Raw genomic sequence first — 21,633 nt, 5'->3', positions numbered from 1 at the left:
AATCCTGAGCTCTGGGAGCCAGAAACGCAAACTCCAAAGGCTAGTCTTTGGGCTACAGATGTCTCAGAAGCATCCTCTCTCTCTTTGCCCTCCAGTCAGGGTTCTCCCAACATCAAAGGTCAGTTTTAACTTTCTGATTTCCTTGGAATATGTGTAGATGTAAATCCTTCCCTTGAATATCAAAAGGCCTCTAATTTCAAATACAATTTCCACAAGTAAAACTGCCAACTTTACACAAGTGCCAAGAGCCTCACATCATGGCTGCCCCGGCATCTCTGGCTTCCTTGTTGAGATCTCTCTGGCATCAGGATCCGAGGAAGCGTTTTGGTGAGGTCTGTGGAAGTGTTGAGAGGAGTCGGGGCCAACCGAAGCAAAACAGGCACATCTGGGAATTTGTAGACAACACAGTGTGTGATCATCTCTACCCTCGATGAATGGGAGCACGCTGGGGGATGTTAGGAAACCCCCATAGTGCACTGCCAAGTTCATGATGTGCCCAGAGGGTCATCCCAACTCCCCTGCTAAGGGGAACAAGAATGAGAAATGCACAGCTTCACAGAAGGCTTCCAGACCTTGGAACTGTCCGACCCCACCCCCCCAACTGGCAGAAAAACCCTCCTTGTTAAAGGGTCCCTCCAGCCGTGTAGTCCCAGATCCCTCTGGCTCCGACAAGAGTGCTGACCTGCCCTCCGCAAGTGATGCTGGGGCCCCCAAAAGACGAGAGGAGCTAGTGGGGAAGGAGACGTAAGTGGCCCCATGTTTTAGTAATGTCAAGCACAGTGTTTGGAGCGAGGATGCACTTACGGGAAAGGCTGGTGAGTCGTTTGCATTTGCCTTTCCTCTTTCCAGCGGGAAAGCAGGCCAAGCATCTCATTACTGCGAGGGGAGCAGAGACTCGTGTCAATCTTCTCGGAGCAGAATGCCTCCCAGCATCACAGCGAGCTCTGTAGCTGTCAGCGCTGTGCCTCAGCGGAAGACTTCTCCCAGCTTACTTACTCACAGGGGCTCCTAAACACGCTGACATGCTGCCTAAAATAGAACCCACAACCCTGCCACCTAAACGAATCCGGCCTCTCTCGGCTTTCAACTCAGGCCAATCCAATGGAGTGGGGCTTCTCAGGCGGAAGACACGGGGAGGCCAGAGTGGACCGGTCAGTGTGGGTATGGGACGAGGCCCCTGCTCTCCAGGCCTCTCCACACTGCCTGTGGGGTCAGAGGAAGAGCCTTTGGAGCCTGAGCTGTTTCCTGCAAGGCCACTCATCAATGCAGTACTTACGTGCTCTCATCTATCGATGTGGACTCCTCCTGATCTTGCTGGCTGGCCCTGCTGGGACAGGCTCACTGCTGATGCTGCGGGCCAGACCCTGCAGGCTTGCTCAGGGAGACCCGCAGAGCTACGGACTCCCTAAGGGCCTGCTGACCGCTCTCGCAGTCATTACGTGACCTTCATCAGCATCCACGGACAACTGCCCCCGATCGGCATCCACGGACACCTGCCCCCGATACTTAGCATGCACACAGCTCTTCCAGCAGCGCCATCCCACGGGGGCTTCTGCGGTGGAAGCAACGGCCTAATGAAGAGGGGGCGCTCCCTCCGTCGCGATCCTCCGCACCGAATGGTGTGCTCTTGGGGTTCTCCTGCGGTTCTTGTTGCTTCTGGAATCCCGGTGATAGCGGAGTCTAGAAACCATTCATTCAAAAGACATGTGTGGAGAACCTGTGATAAAGCCCCCTCTGGAGTGCTGCGGGGGCAGAAAACAGAAGCATTTATAAACTCAGACTGCAAGCAGCGTGTTGTCTGGAGGGAAATTGCAAACGGGAGGCAGTGCCCTCCCTAAGAGTGGGTCCTCGCCTATGTCCTCCATGCGGTGGGAACCAGATGACATGATGGAAGAGCCACCATCTGGGGCTCAGCGGACCTGGACTCCAGCTCTGTCACTCACCAACGCCTCCATCAAGTGACAGCTGAGCCTACGCGGTCTTACCCACTTAAAGGGGGCGGGACTAATGCGCACTTGTTAGCGGACGTAAGAACGTGGAAGGAAATGAAACCGTGGACATAAAAGCACTTCCGAAGACGGTATTAGGAATATGTCTTGGTGGCCCCGAGGCCGCGTTACCACAGTTCGCATCTGGGAGGGGACCCTGGAAGGTGACTCAAAGAGCAGCGCTGCTGAACCATCCCGTGCTGTGTGGAGGGGGAAGCATCCAACCGCCAGCTCTGTGACTCCCCTAGAAGAGTCCATAACTTTGGAAGACACATCATCTTTTCATTCTGTACTAGCAACATATGAATGTGATCTATGTTTCCGGGTCTCGGAGACACCCTGACCATTTGCTGTCCTGCCCATGCTCCCTTCCTCCTTAGCACCGTGACTGGGTCCAGCCAGGTCCCTCCTGCAACACGCCGCCTGATCCCTTCACTGAAGCCAGAAGCTACTAGATGCAATTAGAAACCTTATCTGCCACCTGCCACAGAAACCCTGAACTTCTAACCCTTAAGACCCAGTTTCAAACACATTGTCTAAAAGGCACATTTTCAAAATTTCCATCTTCGGTTGCCATTCCAACTCTATTTTAGTTTCAAGCATTTGTTTGTGATCCCAATTCTCTCAAGCCTTCAGAAAGCTGAGACTCCTAGAGCTGGTAGGTGGCAGAGCTGGGAATGGAATCCCGTCTCCCTGATGCCAGAACCAGGGTGGTGAGGCGCACTCCTGCTGGGGTGCCAAGGACCTTGAGGGAGGAGTAGGATGAAAGGTGAAAGGATGCAGGGATGGAGAGAGTAGAGGAGAACAAGGCAGGGGGAAGGATGTGAGGGAGCACGCTGGGTCTGAGGGGCTCCTCTGGGGAAGGGATATGGCTCTCCTGCTAGACGAGGCTCTTGGGTGCCATGAGAAGTCCATCTTCTAGCTGGTTCTGAGACAACAAAGCAGATGTCTGTGAAATCCCAGGTTTGTGTCCTCACTGAAGCTTGATTTTACTTTCAAGTAAGATGCTTTCCCCTGCCTTTCCATGCACCCCATTCATGTGTGCTTATCTCTCCTGCAGATGCTCATGCCCTGCCACTGTCTTCCACACCCACATCTCCAGATCTGGTCACCATGGTCTCTCGATGGGCTCTCGGGAGGCTCCTGCACAGAGCAAGGCATGAGTGGTCTTTAGTTGCATGTGCAGACCCAGAGCAGAGCCCAGCACCTCACCTTTGGGCCCGTCTCTTGCAGATTATTGGGACCATTCCTCTGATGCCGAATCCGGGGCCATCAAGCCAAGCGGCGAGTGGCACTCAGGGCCTTCAAGTGCAGCCCATCACCCCCCAGCTCCTGACCAACGCCCAGGGCCAGATCATTGCCACGGTCATCGGGAACCAGATTCTCCCAGTGATCAACACCCAGGGCATCACACTCTCACCCATCAAGCCCGGCCAGCAGGTAATGGCCCCACGTCCAGGCAGCCGTGGCTACCTGGACCCCCCTCCTTACCGCTCATCTTCTGTTTGGTCTCAATCAATGAAGAGTAATTTTTAAATCACAAAATATTCCAACCTGAATCCTAACATATCAATAATTTCAAAAGGCAAGTAGTTCTTTTTTCATTCTTAGAGAATACGGGTAAGAGCTAGGTCTCTAATCCAAAAATATGAGTATATTAAGTTATAAACAAATAATAGCCTACAATTCAATAGGGATGTGCCCTTACTTTGACACTGATGATACTTAATTTTCAGACAATTTTAAAAGGGTCCAAGAAGAAACTAAGACCATTTATGCCTTAACTGTAAATGAGAAAAAAAATTACTCCATTGCACAATAAAGCAGGGAATATCCCGTAAGAGGGCAGGTGTGTACAAAGTTTAATATCATCACAGAGGTGGGAGTGGCCAACTTTGTCTGAAGAATTTTGAGTTCTCACAGATAAAATGGTTTGGGGACTGAGTCTTGATGGATGAAGATGGAGCAATGATGGGATCACAGTATGCCAGGCCACGGGAACAGCAGGTGCAAAGCCAGGGGAATATGAAGGAGGATGGAGTGTTGTGAAACAGAAGAAAGGCTCATGTGATTGGAGCGCAGGGGGAGGCTGAGGACAGTCATGGAAAGGGCTCTATAATCAAGCTGGAAAGGATGGACTTCGTCTTTGTGTGATCTTGAATGAATCATGCATCATCTCTATGCCCATGTCCTCATCTGTAAAATGGGGATAACCAGTACCTGACTCAGAGTGGTTGTGAGGATTCAATGAGTCAATCTATATGAAGTGGTTGGTGCCTGGCACACAGTAAGCCCTTACATAGTCATGATGATGGTGATACCGTCTACTCTGCAGCCTTGGGAATCTGTGAGAGGTATTCCGAGGGAGGAATGACATGCTCAGCTTCATTTTTCAAGAAAACAACTCTAACTCGGGGAGCAGATGGAGGCTGAGCTGAAGTGGTGAAACATCTATTGTAAACAAACCATTTAGGAGACTATAGCAAAACACAAAGAGGAATTTATGAAAGCATGTGCTGGATAACTGAAACGAAGGGTCTGGAATTGTAGTAGCATCCAGGACAGGATCTGAGAGTCAACAAGTGCATACGGTGTAGCTGAGAACAAATCCAACATCCAGAAAAAATCAGCAGGAGCGAGAAAAGGAAGGAAGATGAAGGAGTCACTTGGGGAAACATTAGCTTTTAAGGAATGGAAGAGGAAGGGAGAGATGGAAGAAGTGGCCGGTTAAGGAGGAGAGGAATCCAGAGGGTCACAATCTAGCATCCAAGAGTTTTTTAAAAGTAGGAAGTGGACACAGTGTCAAATGCTACAGAGATGAAATCGGGTAAAGCAATGGAGAAACATCAATTCCTCTCTTTCTTTGTTGTAACTCTTTAAAGTCTGGAGCTGCTCTGTTTGAAACATTTTGAAACCAGCAGCTGGGTGAGTCAAGAAGCAAAAGTTGGAAGGGCTAAGACCCAGATTTGCAGCTAGAGGGTGCACTAACAGGAAAGGTGGTGGGAGGAGAAGACAAATATTAACAGTGAGTACGTGACTGAGTAGATGGCCTCACGGGTTGTTGGAAAACTATAATGTAAAGCATCTAGCAAGGAAGTAAAATACGAAGGAAAAACGAAGAAGAACGCACTGCTCAGTTCTTCATCATTCATCTGTAACAAAGTAGAAGTGTCTTCCCAGAGATCTCAGCCATTTGGCTTCTGATCCAACCATGCATACAGCCCACTCTTGGTGGCACTCAAAGACTATGCTTGCAAAATCCAGTCGCCTGTTCAATAAATATTTTTAAAAATCTGTTTAGTATATATATTTATTGACCACCTGCTATTTGTCAGGCACTGTACATGGAAGCTAGGCTGGTAGACATGACAGATACCATGAGCCCTTCCTTCATGGAGTTCACGGTCTAGCAAGGAAGATGGACATTCATCAAAGACTTGCACAAATATGTACCTGAGATCTATAGTAAATGTCATGAGGGAGCAGTGAGGGGATCTATGAGTGGGTCAAGCAAGGATACCTCTTCCATTGAGGGGTGAACACTAGGAAAAACCAGGTCAGATCTGAACACACTTCCCAGAGATGGAGACTCTGGTCTTATGCCCTTCGGTTCTCCCTCCAAATCTAAACCACTGCCTGGAGAGCCAAGGCTCCCAGCACCCCTCTTCTTCCTCAGCTTAATCATACCCAGTGGCTCACTCCCTGCCAGATATATCACTGAGGACTTCCCTCCCCTCTCCTCACCCCTATCTCTCAGCTAGATTATTTCTTTTACTATTTACAAGATGCCATTGGACTCTCTGCCTTCTAAATGGTTCCCTAAATAAGGCAAGAGCCTCTATCTTTTATTGGCTTTTTAAGACCTATTTCTATCTGTTCAAACTTATGCTAAAATTATCTCTAGGGGGAAAAATGAGATCAGCCTCTTTTCATTCAATCTGCTAAAAACTATTTCTGTCAGCAAAGCCAAGTTGTAAATTGCCACAAAGGTGATGAATTAATTAGAAATCATCAACATTTAATACAAAACAGCTCTCATTCTCACCTTGGATTTCAGAGGAGGGCGTGTAGGTGAGAGACGATTCCAGTTACATAAAATTACAGCTCTAGATTTGAGGTAGGATGGTTTTAATCCAGGAGAAGGACCTAGCCAAGAAATGGCAAAAAAAAAAAGGCAGATATGGTGCCATTCCTCCACTCTTTGTCCAAATTAAACATCATTGATCCATTTCCGCCACTCTGGGAACACCTGGTCCTCTGCTGCTCTGACGACCATGACTGTCTTCTTCACAGTAGAACTGGAGAGCTAGCAACTGGTAAGAAACAGCCAGCCCCTTGGGGGTGTGCCTTGCAAGTCCACTTCGTGTCAGTTATGACCAGCATCCCAGAGAGCAGGACTGTCCTGGATGGTGTACGTGCATGCTGAGAGGACACATGAACACAGCTGGAGAAGAGTGGCATACGAACCTTCCTGAATGTCCAAGTCACAGCAAGTGCCCCCCGGCCCGTCCTTCTTGTTCCAGCCATGTGCACATGGTCTATTCTAGTCCCGAAAGATCGAGGGAACGAATGGGGAACCTGGTTAGAAATATCAGGAAACCGGGGGCGCCTGGGTGGCTCAGTCATTAAGCGTCTGCCTTCGGCTCAGGTCATGATTCCAGGTCCTGGGATCGAGCCCCGCACCGGGCTCCCTGCTCGGCGGGAAGCCTGCTTCTCCCTCTCCCACTCCCCCTGCTTGTACTCCCTCTCTTGCTGTGTCTCTCTCTGTCAAATAAATAAATAAAATCTTTAAAAAAAAAAAAAAAGAAATATCAGGAAACGGTGGAAAGAAACGAATGGCTATTGCTATTTCTTGGCACCAGCTCTGAAACACCTTGAAACACCCCGGAACATATAGTAGAGTTAACAAGTTGGGTGAATTGACAGGAGATGCGTAAGTCTGAGTCCTGGATATAAAAGCTGGGATCCTGATCATAAAATGCCCAAGAGTCCAAAAGTAAAAAGCCCAGAGCTGAAGGTATAAGGATAGTAGTCTTCAATTTTTTTCTTTAAATATTACCCTTTACATTGAAGAAATATAATACACACAACCACTAAAAAATAAAGGATTTCTATCATACAGTAGAGAAGTTTCTCAATTTATTTTTTCATGTGATTTATGACAAATGCCTGATCTCATAAGAGCATAGTTCCAACAGTAAAATACATCATAAATTACAGGAGCAAAAAGTTCCCTAACTCACACTCAGAAGGGAGTTCACTTTCATGTAGTGAAGTACCTTGGACCAGATTACCTGGGGTGACTTGTTTTAATTTAATGAAAACAATTACATCTTTAACTTCATTTTTACATCTGCCTAGCATTAATTAAAGGAATCTGAATAAAATCTAAGAGTGGACCCTCAACTACTCTTGATGATGATTTATTCCAATGATAAAAGATTGAGAACCTGCAAAGTTATCATCTGGAATGCAAGCAATATATTTTTAAAATACATATCAAGACTCAATGGCACTAGATCTAGCCTTCACAGTATCACATCAGAGATTCTTGGTAAGCAATGCAAGAGAATAAAAGTCAGAAAAAGACTAGATAAAAAAAAAGAAACAGAGAAAGATAGAAGTATCTTTCTGGGCATGAAAAAAAAAAGCTACCTAATACAAAAATATTTGGTGGATTTTGAAAGTAAGCTTCTGTTCCCTCCATGAGACTCTGCAGCTACTGTGGATTATGGAGAATTCCCCACCAAAGTGAGAGGGCCTCACATCCCCTAGTTTGCCCTTATAACCCCGTGACCGTGAATTAATGATTTCTCCGTAACAGCACAGACATCATTTTTGTGTATATTTTTTCTCCCTTTGACTAAATTCCAACAAAAGCTAGCGGGAGTTTGTAGCACCATTAAGAGGGTGGAGACACTTGAAAGGGAAAGTGTTGCAATTTGTAAAATCAAAGCAATGAAATTTTTCAGAAACTAAAGGCTGTAGCTCTAATCCTTGGACTGCCCTCTATGAAGGCACGCAACTTCCCTTCAAAGAGTAATCTTGGCCTTTATAGGAAACCAAAGGAAGGTAGTTCATTTAAATCGGCTCCTCAAAATGCCATCTGATTATCCAAATCCATTCATTTGTTTTTCAAGTAAATACAAAATGTACTCCCTTACCTGTTTTTGAAAATCAACTGCCTTTCCCAGCCCCTGCCTGCCTATCACAGTGGTTCCCCATCTCTTTCTTTTTTTTTTTTAAAGATTTATTTATTTATTTGAGAGAGTGAGAATGAGAGAGAGTACACGAGAGGGGGGAGGGTCAGAGGGAGAAGCAGACTCCCTGCCGAGCAGGGAGCCCGATGTGGGACTCGATCCCGGGACTCCAGGATCATGACCTGAGCCGAAGGCAGTCGCTTAACCAACTGAGCCACCCAGGCGCCCCTCCCCATCTCTTTCTTAGAGCCGCCCACAATGAGACATAAATGAGGCATTTCCACCCACAGGGGATCTGAAATAGCATAGTTTTCCTAGATGGATGCAACGTGTATCAGCAACTCCAACACAAAATAGCCCTTTGACCTTGCAGCCGCACAACTGGGCGTCTCGCCCTTCTGGTCTCCCCTTGTCCCTCCCTGCCGAGCCCGGCCGACAGTGCCCTGGCCTGGAATGCCTTTCCCACCGTCTCTGTCTGGCAAACTGGCCACCGTCCCTCTGTCCAGGATCCCTCCTTCTAGAAGCTTCCCTACAAGCTCCCTCCTCTCTGCTTTCCCCCCTGCTCCATTCCTTTTCATCACCTGGGCTGTCACTGGGTATCTATACCCAAAAGACAGGGAGCTGGCTGACTCAGCCTGGCTCAGGGCCCCGCCCACGGTGGGGGCTCAGTCAACGGTGTTCGGTTGAATCACTGCCCAGTTACCGGCACCAGCATCCCAGAGCCGTGCTTCCAGAGCAGCCCAGCCCAGGGCTTCCTGTGCCTTTCCAATTCTGTGCCTTCTGTCAGTTTGCAGTATGTTCCCAAGTCAGGGCCCGCAGCTTGAGAAGGGCTCCCACAGAGCACTGCCTTCTCTGTTCATCTCATTTGTGAATGTTAACCCGTTCCTCTTGCCCACCGCACTCTCCCACCTTACTTCCTCAACTGCATGTAATCCCTGGTTTTCTGCCCTGCTCTGTCCCCTCATTCTGTGTTCCTAGTGCTTTTTAGGACTGCCACTGGCCTTGCCTGCCCGTGTGCAGCGTCTTCCCTAATCCTGCCCCCACGCTGCTTCTCCTCACTTCCCCCCAGCCTCGAGTGCCTGGTGTGACTGCTCTCTTTCTTGAGCCCACTGGCATTTCTGCTTCCAGGGCTTCACTCCCTTGCAGACAGGAAGTGTCTGAGGGAGTCTTACAGCTGGGGCTCTTCTTCCTGCCCGGGTTAAAGAGCCATTTCCCAGTCATGGAGAGAACTAGAAGGAAAATCCAGGGAGTCGGAGAGCCTGGGTGGCTCCATCATTAAGCGTCTGCCTTTGGCTCAGGTCATGGTCCCGGGGTCCTGGGATGGAGCCCTGCATCAGGCTCCCTGCTCAGTGGGGAACCTGCTTCTCCCTCTCCCACTCCCCCTGCTTGTGTTCCCTCTTTCGCTGTGTCTCTCTCTGTCAAATAAATAAAATCTTAAAAAAAAAAAAAGAAAATCCAGAGAGTCTCCTGGACCCTGCCAAAAGGACAGCTCCCTCCTTGCTTTTTTCAAGCCTTACAAAAGATAATTCAAATCTCCACTAAATGTCATGTTTCAGGTCCTCAAAATTTTTCAAGCTAGCTTGTCCTGATATAAACCCTAAATCTTAGCAAATCTAAGATCTGGGCTCCTGTCCTACCCACAGTAGAACGAGCAGCTCAGTAACTCTCAGGCAGTCATTATGTCCTCCTCATTCTTGAAGGTTCTTATTAAATCTGGGCTATGGCTTCTCTCATCTGGACATAATAAATCCTCTTCCTTTACCCTTTTTTGAAGAGAAGCTCCTTCAAAACCCTTGTGTGGGCCCCCAACCATCAGCATCACGTAGGAACTCGTTAGAAATGCAAATTCTTGAGCCCCATCCCAGATGCATCAGACCCCCCCGGGCAAGGGTGGGGGGTATGATCTGTGTTTTAACAGCCCTGATGAAAGCTAAATCTTGAGACCCACTGACTTCGTTTCTCTTCGAGCTATTATAAGGTACACAGTAGGTACTCAGAAAAATGTCAGCCAGTGCAGGGACGGAGAATCACGATGTCCTCCTGCATGCTCTTGCTCCTGCTAGAACTCTTGCGGTCATGTTCACGTTCTCATCGCACCACCTGGGGATTCAGTCTGCAGTTCATTATGGCTCCCTGACATACTTGTAAAAGGCCAGACCTCCTCCATTTTGCCTTGGCATAATTGGAGAGTTTTTCCTTCCCCAAATTAATCTCTCTATATTTAATTCCATTTGAATTATACTGTTTATATGCATTCATTTTTCCAACTTGTCTAGCACATTCTGCATTTTATCCCACTTTCCAAGACACTTGTCACCTCCACTTATTTTTGTAGCAATTATGGATTCAATTGGAAGATGCTTTATTCCAGAAACTAAAACATTATTAAAGATATACTGTGTTACACATGGAAGCTATACAAGGAGCCAGGGCATAGAAAATCAAGAACGTCTGTAAAGCGTGCTTGTACTTGAATTTACTTTTGTTGAATATATTAAACACCCAGCAATTCCAACCAACACAAACAAACCAACGCAGCCAGTCTCTCACAGGCCACAGGAAGGGAGAAGATTTTCAGACCCTGAATCCTGTCCTTCCCTGTTTGTCATTTCCTGGAAGAGATGGACATTCCTCCCTCCTTCCCTGGGTAATGCAAAGCCCCAGGCTAACATGAACTGCCCCTTCCCTCTCTTGTTTTGTTGGCTCTGTGCTCTCAGCCTGTATGAGTCTGCTTGGGGCTGACAGAGTGCCATAGATAGGGTGAAGTTTATTGTCTCACAGTTCTGGAAGCTAGAAGTCCAAGATCACTGTGTCAGGCAGGGATGCCTTCCCCTGAGGCCCCTCTCCTGGGTTTGCAGGTGGTCACCTCCTTCCTGTGTCCTCATGTGGTCTCCCCCGTCTACCAGTCTGTGTGCTAATCTCTTCTTTGAAAGACATCAGTCATACTGGATGAAGCCCTGCCCTAAGGACCTCGTTTTAACTTCATTACCTCTTTGAAGACCCAATCTCCAATTATAGTCCCATTCTGAGATACTGGAGGTTAGGACTTTATCATATGAATTTGGGGTGGGACACATTTCAGCCCATAACACAGCCTATTTACATCTGACTTACAGCTCAATAAAAGGCAAGAAAGTGATTCCCCGAACTTAGATGGAAACAAATTCCAGCTCCTTAAGGCAGTGCAGTGGGGGTATAGTGAATAAATAGAAAATATGATCATATAAACAGGATACTGAGAAAAGTAAATTTGAGGTACAACAAATAACTGGGGCTCATTACATTAAGCAAAGGACAATCTATAGGCGACTCCATCCAAGATGTGTCCCTGACGACACCAAAATAATAGTGCTCTGGCCATCTCTGACTACCATGTTTTCCTAAAAAATCTGACATTTTTAAATACTTCAGGACCTATAGAAAATAATCCTAAACTAGAAAAATACTTAAATTGTCATATTTAGTGAAACAGATGAGATATGTTCAAAATGATAGACCATGATCTACGCTTGCGCTGATCAACTCTAGTGTGTAGCTCACCGTGACCAATTTGAACACATCTCATGTGTTCCCACACCATCCAGCTAGAGCTTCCTGCCATCTTCCTGACTCATACCTGTCTCCAGGGGTAGACAGGAGTGGGGCAGTGGTGTGCCTGCTGGAAGGAGCGCTGGCTCCTGAGTCAGACTCCCCTGGCCTCAAAACTCAGTTATATCAGCTGTGTGACCCCAGATAAGCCATCTTAAGTCTGTTTCCTCTTCTGTAAGGACAACACCAATACCAACCAAGAGGGCTAATACCAAGATTTAAAAGTCTACGTAAAGACCCGTGGGAAGCATCTCATCAATGGTATCCATACAGTTGGCCTCTCAAGATCAAGCCAATGTAATAAAACATCTGCCTTCACAGAAGCTTCTAAGTCCCCCTTTCTCTCCAGGAAGGAAAAGGAAAGAAGCCTTTCGTTCAGGCTTCTCCTTATTCCCTAATACCCTGCACTATCTTTTGGTGAACTATGCCACTTTTTATGGCCAGTTATGTATGAGGCATTTACACACCTATTTCTTTTGCCAGTAATTACACAGTATAAGTAATACAAGATTTTCAGATTTAAGTCAGGGTCTGAAAAACAACAGAATTAAATCTAATTCTAATGTTGCTTATTTAAAGTCTTTGAAATTTCTATATTGAAACCCAAAGTTCTTTCATGAAGTAGCTTAAATCTCTGCTTTCCCTTTCTTTATTTGATACATATATATATTTTTAAATTTTATTATGTTATGTTAGTCACCACACATTACATCATTAGTTTTTGATGTAGTGTTCCACGATTCATTGTTTGCGTGTAACACCCAGTGCTCCAAGCAGTACGTGCCCTCCTTAATACCCATCACCAGGCTAACCCATCCTCCCACCCCCCTCCCCTCTAGAACCCTCAGTTTGTTTCTCAGAGTCCATAGTCTCTCATGGTTCGTCTCCCCCTCCGATTTCCCCCCCTTCATTTTTCCGATGATACATGTATTTTTAAGCATATTTCTCATTAAACTAAGAACAGCACAGATAAGGCTATTTTTTTTTTTTTTTTGTCATTTACCTGAAAGAATTACAGTGCTAGGGATGGGAAGTAAGAGAAGTATTACTCTAACATCCTCTTCTTCTGAGGGAAGAAGTGATAAAAGAGGGTCAGTCTCTGGGCTCGTTTTGATATGTACAAAAGGCTATTCCATCTGGACTTACAAGTGATTCTAGAATTAACAGATACATGTCTATAATTCCCTACATTGGAATGAGACATACGGGCTCCAGTGAGGAAGCTACTGCTTATATAATCTCGATTCTTGACAAGTAAAAACTTTTCAGAATTTTTCTTGGTTATTCCATATTGTCTGGTTAAACTCTGGAGGGAAAGCAGAACCCCAATGTCCTAAAAAAAATGTGTATTTACTTTGGAAGAAATGTATCTTTCTTAGATACTTAGGTATCTTAGAGTCATCTCATTCTCTCACTGTGTGGACACAGGACAAGCTCTTAAAAGAACTATTTTACTTTCCTCTTGAATTTCTTTCTGCTGCATAGCTTAAGGCATAAGCCCTAGTTTGCTTTTTTGTGTCCTTAGTGAGACTGCAGCCCATTAATTTGTTTCTCTACTGAGTTGTATCTGAGGAAGAAAAATTTCAATTGATTATTGTCTTACCCAGTTCCTTGATGGTACTTTACCACACCCAGGGCCAATAAAATATTGATGGAATGGTAAAACGGAAGGCTATCTCATGATTCAGTGACTCAAAACTGTGAAAAGCTTTTGTCAAGTAACAATATTTAGAAGGACAACTCAATAAGTTAGAAGGGGTAGACTGACATGCAAATATCCATCACCTTTTATTAAGTAAATTAAAAATAGATTTAATCTTTAATATGTGTCCCTACAGAATAAAATTTACTGGATTCAATTGTTGATTATGTGCTCGGCAGATTGGCTAATTACTTTGGGGCAGATGCTTGATGCATATTAATTTGGGTTCCGTGTCAATTATCACTATCTTTTATTCACAATATAGCCTCCGCTTAGCACAGTTTGGTAACTATAAGGATGTGCACTTGAAAGGTAACTTCAAGCAATTCTGAAGGGGGACAAAATGGCATCCTGGAAGGAGCCCTGAGCTATGAATGAGAGCCCGGATTCTAATGTGCTCCGAACCACATGATCTTGGGCCAGTCATTTACTCCTCATAATCATGCTAGGTGTATATCTGCTGCATAGGGATGTCATGTGAACCCGGGGGAGCAAAAGCATTACCACGAGGGACCAGAAGGAGAGAGAGCTCCTTATGCATTTCCAAAGTAGCATTTTACTAACAGTTGTTTGCAGGTAAAATGTTAATTGATGGTTAAAACACGTTAGGGAATTTAAAGGACTGACAAATCCCAAGCATTGGTAAGGACAGAGAGCAACTGGAATTTTCATACATTTCTTATGGGAATATGAAATGCTACAGCCACATTGGAAATCAGTCTGGTAGTTTCTTTAAAAAGTTCAACGTGCATTTATAGTAGGATGAAGGAATTCCACAATTCCACTCCCAGGCGTTTACAGAAGAGCAATGAAAGCACAGGTATACACAAGCACTTGTACGTAAGTGTTTATGACTGCTCTATTCATAATGGTCCCAGGCTGGAAAGAACCCAAGTGTCCATCAACAGATGAATGGATAAATAACCTGCGGCATAGATATCTATGTAAGCATAGAGAGGTACGCTACAAATACATACTGTACGTACTACTCAGCAATAAAAAGGGATGATGCTGCTGACGCATGCAACAAAACGAATCTTAAAACCAGTATCCCAGCAGAAAAAGCCAGATAAAAGAAGAGCACATACTGTACGGTTCCATTTTTAGAATCGTGCCAAATGAGGCCATTGTGACAGAAGGTCCATTGTGGCTGTCTGGGGCTGGGCCTTGGGGGGAAATTGATTGCGAAGGGGATGAGGGAACTTTACAGAATGATGGGAAGGAAGGTCCTATGTCTTGATGACGATGCTCGTTCCACAGATGTATCTATTTGACAAAACTCATCAAACTGCATGCTTGAAATGGGTGTATTTTATTATGTATAAATGATCTCTCGATAAAGTTGAATGAAAAAATGAACACACACACACACACAGGGAAGGCAGTGACAAATGTGAAGTTGACATGTCCCAGGCTGACCGTCAGATCCTGAGCAAGTGGTCAGAGATCAGGTCAGGCCGTGAACTTTGGTGGGAGAGCCCACCAAAGTTCAGGGCCTGACCTGATTCTACTCCCAGGCTGACTTCCTTTTATACAGACTCTGCTATACCTGTGTGAATGTGACAATGGCCACGAAAGCAGTTTGTAAACCAAGGAGGGCTATCTCCAATCACAAAGGGCGCAATGGCTAAGGCTGATCGTGCACCTGTCCAGGGTCTGGAGCTGCCCCCTTTGTGTCAGCTTCCGGGCATGGGGGGGGGGGGGGCAAGCACAGATTGAGAAGGATCCCTCCTGGGCCTCCAAGGGGACCTGGTACTTGCAATCACTTCCCTTTCCTCCAACCTTCCTCTCCTGTGCTGGGCTTCCCTCACCACCCAGAACAACAGGCCTTTGAGAACCTCTAAAGGAGTCATGAATAAATGGACATAAAGACAACCTTTCTCGAGGCACACTGAATTTTGAAAATTAGGTTAATTCTTGCTTCTGGCATGGTGATTAAGAGCTCGGGCCTCCAGGTCAGACTACACGTGTCCAGACACCAGCCCCCCTACACCTACCGGATGAACCCACAAAACCCTTTAACTTCTCAGAGCTTCCACTTCTTTGTCTGCAAAAGAGAGGTTAAAATAGCACCCACTTCACAGGCCGATACAAGAAATGAGCAAGGGCATCAAAGTCCTTAACACAGGGTGGCACGGAGTAAGAAAGCGACAACTGAAAGCTACAAATACTACTGGATATTTTTGTCCCGGCTGCCCCAGCTTCTCTCTCCGTTTCCTGTAGGACATCAGAGAACGTTCTTCCCCACTTTACAGTAATCCAGCCAGACTCTTTGATGGGGGGCAAGGGGGGAGGGGAGAGCAGAAAGTTCCCAAACTCAATTCACACTCAGCCTAAATGGGAACTTTCCTAAAAATACCAGTTACAGAAGCCAAATTGGTCGGGCGCAGCCACACCCGTGAGCTTGAGTTGCACACTCTGAGGTGACGGCAAGCGCTGTATTTTATCTGTACCTCTTGGGCCGCCGGTCACGTGCGCTGTAATTGCGTGAACAGGCAGAAAAGAGTCCAGCCACATGCTGTGCTCGAGAAAGGTAGAAAATTGGGTGCTCCCGCAAGCCAAGTAGGGAATTAATAATATATTTAGGATTACTAATAAAATGCCTGTCAAGCAAGCTGCAACATATTATATACTTAAAAAAAAAAAAAATCCCGCCAGTTGTGTATAGAGTTTGCATTGTTCCTGAGCAGTATAATGTTCTTGGAAATACAATGCTTTAACCCCAGATGAAACTTCTATCCCCTGGCATTTCCACCCTCCGGTTTCTCACTCGTGTGTATTTTTTACATCCCCCTTCCATGTAGCTCCATCAAGCCTCGCAGACGTCAGTGGGTCAAGCAGCCTCCCAAAGCAGCCTTCTGCACCTGGCTCACAGCCAAGCATCCATGTCTCAAAGCCCCATCCGGCAGGCTTCCTCTTCTTCCTCCTCATCCTCCTCTTCTTCAGCTTTGAGCGTGGGCCAGTTAGTCAGCAGTAAGTATCCTTTCTGGCTCGGTGAAATCATGGTGGTCTTCTTGTTGCCTATCTGCAATGCCTTCCCTCCTCTCTCTCTCCCCTCCCTTTCTCTCTCCCCACCATCCCTCCGTCCTTCTTTCTCTCGTTCTTTCAACATCAAAGAGGAATTTCCCGGCCTTTCTAGGCCAATACCGGAATAAGGTCTCTGCCCAGGGCCAGATGGTTCCTTAGGGAAACAGGCCCCCGAAGCACGCCCCCTTCATGGGTGCGCGCAGGGGCTGGTCTCTATCTCAAGAGCTTTCTGCCATGCTGAGTCAGTCCTGCCGCTTTCAGGAGGGAGAAGCTGATCAGCTTGCAGGCCATAAGCCACAGAGCTCAGAACTGAAATCGCCAACAACAGGTACTCAGCCAGCAGGTCAAGCTGCTTTTCCGTGCGTTTGAAGTCCTCTGCCTTCTATTTGTAGGTGTCAGAGGAAATAAAAGAGACCGTGCCCGTGGGCGGGTGGGTGTGTGTGCACAATGAGCCGCCTCCAGGGGCACGTGGGGAAAGCTGCACGGGCTGGAACAGGATGGGAAATCTCTGAACCACCATTCATAAACTAAAATAAGCCTGCGGGTCTGCTTCCCTGAGTGGGCCACATATATATGTAACGTTTAGAAACGGTATGTGGCCCCACGTAAAGACAGCGTGTGTATCACATGCAAATCAGAACATGTGGAGATGAATGGGACAATGGTCTGATTTCAGGTTAGTCGTTCACCTTCGGGTGCAATTTTTACCCATAAATAAAATCACAGAATGCGCACTTCGATTATAATTCTCCAGGAACCGAAAATCCAGTAATTACAGGTTTAAAGGGCTAAAGCACTGCATAGATATCTGTGCCATAAAATAAAGACACATCTGAATATCTGTGTTTGATCAAGTGTCATGAATAACTTGTTATAACAGGAACAGCAGGGATCCTCACGTATCATCTGTAATGAGAAGCAAAATGGAGGGTTGCCATGCCCTCCCCATGCAAGCAACCCCCCCAAAAAAGAATATATATGTGTATGCATACCTACATATAAGTTCAATTATATGGATAATTCAGGCAAGAAGGATTTGGAATGGAGAAGAGAATGAGGACTTATGGGAAGATATGAAAATGCCCAACTATCTCAACTAGCCTGGAGGTTCCTGACCCCAAAGATGGGTCAGCACCAAACAGAGTTTCAGGGTACATATTGGAGTTTGCCATCAACCAGTTATTATAGGTTGTTTAGATATACAACCCCTCTCGTTTGGGCTAGAAACTCTAGTTTTACTAGAATAAAATCATAAACAAAGTTAATTTAATTATAGCCAGATTTTCCCCAAGAAAGACACTCCTCATAGGGGTGTTAGGAAAGATTTCAACATCATTCCAATTCGATATTCTGCATAAGTTTCCACAAAATACTCTAGTTATAAATAGCAGCACAGTCATAAATTTAGGATAGGCTTTAAGCTTTGGTCCTGTAAGAAAAGGAACTGAGATCAAATATCTTATAGAGAAGAAATAAGGTAAATACGAAATAAAGTACAAATCATCCCACAAATACAGTATTTTACACAATGTAACCAGTCCATGTTGGAGATGAATGAGTGGCTGAACACACAGACAGACAGATGGATGATACCGGGTTCCCTCTAGTCACTTGTCTCGAACTGGTCAGGAAAGGAGCAGCCTTTTTCAGAAATCCATCACAGAGCTACTTAATGGGACAGATGGAATTTCAACTGCACGGTTGCCAATGGGGCATCTAAGTTCCGGGTGTATAATGAGTGAACCATATTACATATCCTGATATGAAATATAAAGAATGGGGACAGAGACTCCTTTACCATATGCACTTGAGGCAGGAAACTCCAAACTCATATGCAGAGCCTGAATGAGGAGCCTTCTCCAGCAGATATAGGGGAGGTGCAAGCAGTCCCCCTGGGGGTCAGACTTTATACAAACCCACTCCTGGGCTTAAAATTGTTACCGATTTTGAGCATGTTGTTTAATTGATTTCCTTCTGTCTCAAAACCCAACTACACAATGAATGATACACAGAGCATTTCTCTGATGCTGATTCTCCCAACCAATCTCTGTTTAAGACTTGATTTGTAAAGAAAGGTTTTCAGAGCACTTCAATACTGTGCCCATTTTAATACAGTGAGGTCATAGAAATCCTCATTTGCAGATCTTGAAACTGACATCGGTTAGATCCTGAAAGTACTACCCATTTTGGCTGTCTTCTGTCAGAGGGACCACATCCCATCTTGGTTGAGAGGCTGTGACACTCTGTGTGACAAATCTAATGGGTGGCAGGACCAAGATGATAACCCAATGGGTCATACACAGGCTACACAGCACAGCAGCCTTCAAAAATCGGATGCTTACCCCTGAATTTTATCCAGTGACATTTGAATGACAGTATATGTCAAATCACCTAAATATTCCTCAAATAATTCTTTAAAAGCCTGGACCTATGCCTTACAATTAAAGCACAGGGTTTTCCCTGAGCTAATATAAAGAGAAAAACTAAACATTGTGCATATATTGAAGTCATAGTCAAGCATGAAATATCCATTTAAAATTATTTTTGTCTGAGATGAAACTTCACCAAATCTGCAGATAGGATAATATGGGGAGACCAAACCCCTACTTCAGATATAGTTGTGATACAGATGAAATTACAGGGGAACAAAAGGGTGGTTTCGTCAGAGGCTGTCAACTTAAAAATAAAAACACAGTGCCATGTATATGCCAAGCACAGGAATAGAAATTAAGAAAGCAAAAATAAGCAAGATGGGCTCCCTGCCCTGGGGGAAGTCATGAACTGGTAACAAAGAAACACAGTTACAATAAAGGGAAATGAACGCTATGATCAACACATGAACAGGGACTATGGCAATACAGTTGATAGTTAACTTGGTTTTAGAGGTTGAGACAGAACAGAAAGACTTGCTAGAATAAATAATTCTTGAATTGAGTTGGATGGTTAATCAACAAATCCCTCCAAGAAACCAAGGCCAGGTCAACCTGGACTTGAACTTGTGGTCAAGACCTTGGTCAATGAACCCTCCCACATCCATGGTCAAATATTGGCACCATAGTGCTGCGCAACTTGCCACTGTTCCAGAGAAAATGGAACCAAAAGTCACCCCCAAATCTTCCCACTCCAGGCAAAAGAACACAGAGTTAATGCCTTAGCAATGATAACGGGATCTTCATGTGCAAAGAACACCACATCTGAGTTCAGTGTTACCAAATAAGCACACTCCTTACTCCCAAGAACACCTGCTGTAGGTACCTGTTCGCTGTTCCCACACAGCTTGCCCTGTGTTATACCTTGCTCGGTTGCCACAGTCATCAGAAGTAAATATAGTTTCTATAAGCAGGGCTTTTGGAAAGTCTAACAGAGTCAAACAAGTGACTTGAGAAATGTCCCAAATTGGCTCAAGATTTACACAGTATTGTTTAAAAACAGGTAGATTTGGGGGTTTTTAATTCTTTGCTGAGTTTGGTTTTGTTTTGTTTTTCAGTACACCCTCTTTAAACCCCTGGCCAGTAAACTTGATTTTTTCAGACAGCAAAGGACCGCTGGCTACTACCAGAAAAAACAAGGCATAAAGTGAACATAAAGATGCATGGTGATAGCTTATGGTACCCCTGATTCCCATGATCACAACTCACACTATTTTCCACAATGAAGTCACCATATTGCAAGTAAACTGTTCTCCCAAATTACACTGCACATTCTTAAGTGGTTTCTTATTTCTCAGAAATATTTGGTAAATATGCCTATTATTTGCTGTGAGAATAGCATAAAAAAGCAGATGGGTGTTTACATAAGACCGTTAATTCATACTTGGCAGCTTCTTTAAAGTTGCATGTTTTTCATAGAAAAATCCCACAAGCAGAGGTTGTAGAAGGATGATGTTGATGGATGGTGACGGTTCGACCCAGTTAGCAACCCCTTATACTGATGTCCACGTCAACTGGTGGAAGGAGCTAAATTTTAAAAAGTAAACAAAACAAAACATCTGTGCCGGTCCATCCTCAGCGCTCAGTTCGGTATGGACCCAGTGACCATACAACCAGATTCTGCAGAACAGGATTGTTTTCACCCAATTTGCATTTAGTTCCCATAAAAAATCTTTTATTTCTCAGCCCTTGCATTCCAGATTTGGTTTGGGAAACGTCATGCTTATGAAATCCTGCCAATTTTCAATGCCAGTTGATTCTAAATCTCTGGGCCAGTTAATCTCTATATAGGTTGATCTTCTGGCTTCTCTAGCAAGGGTCAGATTTGGGGCAGATCCTGGCCATCCTTCTTGTGGCTTCCTGAACCTGTACTTAATATATTGGGCTGACTTCATCTGGAGCAAATTTCTCTGAAAGGTGTCACTTCCTCCTCAATGCAGAGAAATCCCAGACCGGGTTGCCCTAGTGCTGGATCGACCCAGTAGGGGATCTGAGAGATCCCTCTGAGGTCCCCGTCCCCATCAAGGTGGCCTCAGAATCCTCCTTGAAATTAACCCAACCTCCCTGAGCCAGGAGACTGGATAAGGGAAGACCAGACTGAGCTATCCCAGGATGGAATGTCAACCTCTGAGCCAGACTGAGAGCTGAAGTCACATCCCAGGGAAGAGGCTCCCATTTCGTTTCCCCTCCTCAGATAGAAAAGCATATATCCCTTAAGGAAGGGCTATTGTTCCAACAGTGGGAGGGGCGGAATCCTCAAGAGTTTAAGACAGAAACTTTAGGATCAAAAAAAAAAAAGCATAAATTTTTTTTATCAATTCAAAAACACCTTACGGACACCACCTCATGAATTCTCCCAAAGTGTGAAAACAAGTCCCACATGGTGTAAGCAGGGTGAAACTGATTTTTGTTCATGGGTGGGCCCCTTCTTTGCATGGGGCTGGGGGCCTTTGTAGTCTTGGGACTCATGGAGAAAACTGTAGTAAGACATTTTACCACCTGATTTTATGGGTAAGAAAAACAATATAAGGAAAACCAGGAAGCTCATCTCCAGCAATTAACAAATTGTGCAAAGAAGGAGATACCGATTTCCCTTCCCTGGGCCTTTATCCAGCAGATCATCAACCTGTTTAAATTTCACAGAATTCCTATCTCATCAGCTCTCTAAGTAGAACGAGGGAAAAGACAAGAAGGGAAAC

General features: G+C 45.3%; 1 protein-coding gene across 1 annotated transcript in view; it reads left to right on the top strand.

The window, feature by feature from the left end:
- The first annotated feature begins 794 nt into the window (after positions 1–794).
- The window catches only part of LOC110592628 (POU domain, class 6, transcription factor 2), a 28,496-nt gene continuing 7,657 nt past the window's right edge, over positions 795–21,633 (top strand). Inside the window, exons 1-3 of the mRNA XM_044920212.1 lie at positions 795–815; positions 3,222–3,428; positions 19,993–20,074. Of these exons, the coding sequence (XP_044776147.1) occupies positions 795–815; positions 3,222–3,428; positions 19,993–20,074 (310 nt within the window). The remainder of the gene's footprint in view (positions 816–3,221; positions 3,429–19,992; positions 20,075–21,633) is intronic.

This window comes from Neomonachus schauinslandi, chromosome 12 (assembly GCF_002201575.2).
Source record: "Neomonachus schauinslandi chromosome 12, ASM220157v2, whole genome shotgun sequence".
NCBI lineage: Eukaryota > Metazoa > Chordata > Mammalia > Carnivora > Phocidae > Neomonachus > Neomonachus schauinslandi.
The sequence above is the reverse complement of the archived record's forward strand: the minus strand, read 5'-3'. Positions and strand labels throughout refer to the sequence as shown.